Source organism: Olea europaea, unplaced genomic scaffold (assembly GCF_002742605.1).
Source record: "Olea europaea var. sylvestris unplaced genomic scaffold, O_europaea_v1 scaffold1119, whole genome shotgun sequence".
NCBI classification, from domain to species: Eukaryota; Viridiplantae; Streptophyta; class Magnoliopsida; order Lamiales; family Oleaceae; genus Olea; species Olea europaea.
Genome location: NW_019228562.1, coordinates 209,189 through 215,323, shown reverse-complemented (window position 1 = coordinate 215,323; position 6,135 = coordinate 209,189). Strand labels below are relative to the sequence as shown.

Genomic DNA, 6,135 nt, shown 5'->3' with positions numbered 1-6,135 from the left:
GTTGAATTTGAACTTTTAGGAAGAAGAGCATGGTGACTTTCTGCGACGAGAATTTTGTGTGTTCCGGTTTTGCGTCGTCTTCGACGGACGATCGAAGATTCTCGAAGCACATCCATGATAATGTTCACGGAAACATCTATCTCGATTCTGTATTGCCTTTAATCCTTCGTATTTTCATTTTCATGTTTAAATCGTTCTGTAATTGTTTATCCTATGTGTTTTTAGTTAGTTTTTTTTTTTTTAATTGTATTTGAAGTTGAGAAATTTGCATCTGATGAAAATTTAGGTTCACTTGAGTAATTTAAACGTAATATCACCTGATTTTGTGGAATTTATTGTCTTCATACATAGCATGAATATTGGTTTTGGTACGTCAGTGAAGCTTTTGAAGCAGAGATGTCAAGTTATTCCTTTGTTTGAGACGTTTTTCCTTCATTTTTCATTTTCACGTTCAAATGGTTTTCACTTAAGTAAGTTAAACGTAAAATCACCTGATTTTGTGGAAGTTATTGACTTCATACATAGCGTGTATATTTGGTTTGCGTGTTTTGGTACGTTATTGGAGCTTTTGAAGCAGAGATGTTAAGTTATTTCTCTGTTTGAGACTTTTTTCCTTCAATTTTCATTTTCATGTTTAAATTGTTCATTCTCGGAGTTTTCAGTTGTTATATTTTGCAATTTGGAATGGAGAAATTTGAATTTGGTTTTAGATCGATGCCATTAATATGGATGTAATATCATCTGGACTCATGGAATTTATTGTCTTGATAGTTGATACAATGATACTAGCTTATTTGTTTTTTGTGTAACTGAAGATTTGATGCCGAGATATTAATGTTATTTGATTATTTGAGACGTTTTTTCTTTTTGACCGTATGTTATGGAATTGCAATTCATCGGTTTTATCTTCCAATTAGCCTAATAAATACATATTCAATGCGACATGCATCTCATATTGTACTTGTATGTATGTGAATAATTGCAATTTTAAGGGAAAAAATCCTAACCACTTAATAATTTAATCATTTTTATTCTAGATTTGTGATTTCTTCTTCTTCTTCTTCTTTTTTTATTTTTTTTTTTAGATTTTTTTTCTTTTCATAATTCAAGTTTCTGAGTTATGATTATTTATATGTATAACATATAGAATTGCTTATTAACTTTTAAAATTATTTTGTATAATTAACTGTTTTATATTAAGAGTATTTCTATGATATTTATATGTATGTGGGCTGATACTATCCTCCGTTGACCGCATACATGTAGACATTACATGGGATTTGAAGGATGGGAGTTTATATTGTACTTGTTTGTTATACAGGGTAATGTGAAAACAAAAGGCTTGAGATATGCAACTACATATATTTTAGTTATCTGCTGTTCTTTTGGATGTCATAATTGCTTTAAATTGGCTAGTTGATTAATGGGAATCGGAAAAAAATAAAGGAAAAATTAAATAGGTGAAACTTGTACTCTTCTTAAGTTATAGTTCGGCAGTGTGTTCTGATTCTTTTTTTACAAAAATTATTTCATTCTGAAAAGTTGCATTTTTATTAACCCTGAAATGTAAAATTTCCAATTGCACTATGCGCTTTAAGCTATGAAAATGTAGAGAAAAATATGCATTCTTAATTAACTTCTTCTCATTTTTTTTTGAATTGAATTGCAGCTCTCATTAAAGTTTATTGACACTGAACAATTTCAGAGGCAAGTTGAAAATTACACACTTCTTTTTTTCATTTTTCCTGTCCAGAAGTGAAGTGCATGTTACACTTTCATTATTGTATTTCCTTGCATATTTTTAGGTGAAGTAATTGTCTAATATGTTCCTTTATGTATGCAGACTTCGTGATTTGAAGCAGCTCGGTGAGTGGGGGAATTTTGTAACTGTTCTGAATTGATAACGTTCAATGAAGTAAATAAATTACCAAAGTTGTATGTTTGTCCAGATAGAACTTGGGCTGTTAAAATGAGATAGTAAGATGGAGGTGAAGCCATACAAGAGTAAATAAGATAGGAAATGAGAATACGCGCCTACATATAGAAGTGGCACTAGTTGATAATAAATTAGGGGAATGACCTTGGTAGTTGGGCCATATCTTGTATACGCTTACCAAAATTAATATTGTTTGATGTGGTAGAGAAATTGGAATAGAGAAGTGGTGAAAAAGGATTTATGTAGGGTTATTTTAATTTTTTATTTTTTTGTCTCGTGTTAAACTCATGTCTTTCCTAATGCATGTTTGCTACTTGCAAGACCAGTCTTGAGATGCTGATTACTTTTATTTGTATTTTCAGGTTTAACATACATGGTTTATCCAGGGGCTGTGCATTCTCGGTTTGAGCATTCAGTTGGTGTCTATTGGCTGGCTAGTGAAGCTATACACAGATTGAAAACCTATCAAGTATGTACGCATGGTCTGGTTGCTCTCTTTATGAGAACATTGTAAGAGTTTTAATGCATTCCGTCTTTGCAGGGATTAGAACTTGGTATTGAACGCTGTGACATACAAACAGTAAAACTTGCTGGTATGTCTTTCTTTCTTTTCATGTTTCTTTGGTAAACTTGTTTGCTAATCAAAGTACTAATTATTATGCAATCACTATGTTTACACTCATAACATAACTCTCTCTTTTCATATAGGTCTACTACACGATGTGGGTCATGGGCCATTCAGCCACATGTTTGAGCGCGAGTTTCTACCCCGGGTTCTCAATGGCCTGAAATGGTGATTTTCTATGTTTCAGTATTATATATTTTTTCGTCCCTTCCATCAGCATCTAATTTCATGGTTTCTTATTCTAATTTAACATTTCCATCTAAACTATCAGCATTCGTTCAGTTGTCTCCAATAACCCCTATCTGTTTGTATCAACATTTAGTTGTGCCATTCAGCCACGTGTTTGAGCACAGGTTTCTTCCCCAGGTTTTCAATGGCCTGAAATGGTGATTTTCTATGTTTAAACAACATAGATTTTGTTGTCCCTTTCAGGCTTCAGCACTTAATTATATGATTTCTTATTCTAATTCAACAATTCCATCTGCACTATAAACGTCCATTTATTTATCTCCAATTGTATCAAGAATCAGTTTTAGCAAATTAAATGAGAATTCTGGTAATCATTATTGAGTGAAAGTTCACTGTTCGAGTGAAAGTTCATTGTTTAGTAGTATCATTTGAAAGCAAATTCTGCACATGCTATATGCGCATACTACTTGCTGGGTTACTGTGTCTTCCAATGTTTCCTAATTTTTGTCTGTGGACCTGAAACACTAAATATTCTTTTTTTCTTTTCTTTTTCTTTTTTTTTTTTTCCATTCGATTGGAGAAAATACTTCCAATTACACATGGGACGGACATTCTCAAATCTCAATCTTATACAACTTAGAATTGATATCTAAATTCAAATTTCTTGAGGACATGGTGCTTACCTCTGCTTTGATTTGTATGATGTAAAATTGATTTGGTACTATTGACAAAATCTAGCAATTTACATGAAATTGTCTTTCATGATTAATCTTTTGTTGTCATCTATTACTAGTGGATAGAATCTTAAATCTGTCAGTCAAGTGTCCATTTTTTCTCGCTAAATTTTTGAAATGCGAATTCCCTTTATTTCCTCAACTTTTTTTTTTTTGACTTCTGTGTTTGTTGAACTATTTGTACTAGTATATCCACAGAAATTTAACCATTGAAATGCTTAAATACGTACTACAGATTTACTGAATTACTTATGAATGAATATAATGAACAAAAATTTTCAGGTCTCATGAAGAAATGTCTTTGAAGATGATAGACTACATTATTGATGAACACAATATAGAGATTGATTCTGAAAGTCTTAAGAAAGTCAAGGTTTGATTAACTGATCTATTTTATTTCCTCAAGATTCTAATTTTTTTAAGAAGGTGCTTTCCATGATTAAATAAGTACCCTATAAATGTTTTTATAAAGTTCAGAGCTTATTCATTTTCTCTTTCAAGATGGGATTTCAATGGGAGAACGAATTTCTTCTCAGATGTTCTTTTCACTTATTTTAGTGCGGGCTTGAGTTGTTTCTTAGGGAAGCAATGCTAGAGTCTCTTAGTATATGCTCCCAAACATTGTTGTCTCGCACATTTCCATGCTATGGATATTTAATCTTTTCTTGACCTGGATCACTTATAATGGCCTTCTAAACATGATGGACATTAAGCTGTTGGAATTAGAACGTGAAGCATAAGTATGAGATTTGTCTCTCCTTTCTATAGTTTGACACACGTCTGTTTTGTCCTCAGGAAATGATAATTGCTTCTGAAAATTCTACATCGAAAGTAAGTCATGCAGTGAGAAGTCTTCTAAGGAGCTGAAAATCAAGTGACAGTCTAATTTCTGAATGTTTATTGTGTAGAGCTCCAACGAAAAACATTTCTTGTATGACATTGTTGCTAATGGGCGTAATGGAATTGATGTGGACAAGTATCTTTTCTAGCCTATTTCACTTCCTCTTTAGATCAGCTTCTCCATTATTGTGGATGTTACAGCAGACCGTATTGTACCAGTGAAAGTTATTCCATCATTAGCAAGCAATTAATTACGGGTTTGCTTGATTGCAGATTTGACTACATTGTCCGTGACTCCAGGGCTTGTGGTCTTGGCTGCAATTTTCAGTTTCAGAGGTATGTATGATTGCTTAATAGCTAATTAATTTATATTTTTCTGACCCTACTAATTTTTACGAAAAATTCCACAATGATGTCTTTACTTTGTTTAAGTTAAAAGTTAAGCCTAACTCCAGTGCTATGAATTGCAGGGTTTTAGAAACTATGCGAGTAATAGATGATGAGATATGTTACCGTTCTAAGGAATGTTAGTATTTTGTTTTAATTTTTTTTTATTTCTTTGGGCAATTCTGCTATCTGATCATCACATGCTGAAAAGAATCTCCAACTTATGTGTTGGTCGATGTTCAGATCTTACAATCCACAAATTATTTGCTGCTCGGGCAGATTTGCATCGGACAGTATATACGCATGCAAAAGTGAAGGTGCCTAATTACTAGTGTATCTTCTGAGTTGCTTTGATCTATGTCTAAACTTGGAATGCACAATCTAACATTTAGTGTTTTTTAGGCTATAGAACTCATGTTCGTTGATGCTATGACAAAAGCAAATGATTATCTGCAAATTGCATCATACATTGATGATCCAGCTCAATACTGGAAGGTTAGTTGAGTTTATCAATGATTTATCGTAAAATGTATAATTTGTTTGATATCTCAGAAACCTATGTGGTTCATTTTATTTCAATCTGCAGTTAGACGACACAATAATGAAAACCATTGAAACTTCTTCCCATCAAGAGCTGAAGGAATCTAGAGACCTAATTCTTCGCATACGGAGAAGGGATCTTTACCAGGTATTTGCAATACAATTTAGAAAATTTCTACTTGTACATAATTATTGTACATGATGGTGTCTATAATGTGATGTGGCAATCATCCGGTTGTTGATGTGCAAGTGTGAGATTTGAATTAAAGGTTGGATCCAGTGCCACGTGTAATTATGGACACCATTATGTAGACAATTATGTACATGTAGTATTTCCCTACAATTTATATGATGTAATCTGCGACTTTTAACTCTTAAGTGTATGTTTTGGGTGCATCAACTTTGCTGAGCAATTTACTGACAGCAATATCTCCCTTTCCCGTTCCTTAAAATGCCCTTACAGTTTTGTAACGAGTTCGCTGTTCCAAAGGACAAGCTGGAGCACTTCAAAAATGTTACTCCTCAAGATATAATTTGTTCGCAGGTCTGATCAGATACATGCAAATATGTCCAGTCTAGACTATTGATATAAAACCTGACATATTGACTTCAATGCAGAATTCTAGTCGCCCTGCGCTGCGGGAGGATGATATTGCGGTGAGCAATGTCAAAATTGATCTTACTCGTGGAAGGAAGAATCCACTTGAAAGGTACTTCAGTGATACTTGGCTAAAGATTTTCAATGTAGATTCACGACTGACATTTCTACAGAGTCACTCTAAATTTTGATTTAACTTTTGCTGCGTTCATGTGCTTTTCTCTTCACCAGCATCAACTTTTTCCAGGTACAAATCTTCCTTTCCAAGCTTAAAAATTTTCAAGTT

The 6,135-nt window shown here is 33.1% G+C and overlaps 1 protein-coding gene across 4 annotated transcripts; it reads left to right on the top strand.

Annotated features, from left to right (window-relative positions):
• Positions 1-6: 6 nt before the first annotated feature.
• On the top strand, positions 7-6,129 carry LOC111373353 (deoxynucleoside triphosphate triphosphohydrolase SAMHD1 homolog). 4 transcript variants are annotated; one of them, XM_022995869.1, is made up of 16 exons: positions 7-149; positions 1,670-1,707; positions 1,844-1,866; positions 2,299-2,405; positions 2,478-2,529; positions 2,645-2,729; positions 3,767-3,857; positions 4,280-4,315; positions 4,393-4,460; positions 4,598-4,660; positions 4,795-4,850; positions 4,955-5,028; positions 5,114-5,206; positions 5,298-5,399; positions 5,715-5,795; positions 5,870-6,129. In XM_022995869.1, the coding sequence occupies exons 1-16, from the start codon at positions 30-32 to the stop codon at positions 6,038-6,040; spliced, it is 1,260 nt and encodes a 419-aa protein (XP_022851637.1). In that variant the 5' UTR covers positions 7-29; the 3' UTR covers positions 6,041-6,129. The 4 variants fall into 4 exon arrangements, with proteins under 4 accessions (XP_022851637.1, XP_022851640.1, XP_022851638.1 ...); XM_022995870.1 differs by lacking the exon at positions 7-149 and adding an exon at positions 260-731; XM_022995872.1 differs by lacking the exons at positions 1,670-1,707; positions 1,844-1,866 and having other exon boundaries at positions 29-149.
• The last annotated feature ends 6 nt before the right edge of the window (positions 6,130-6,135 follow it).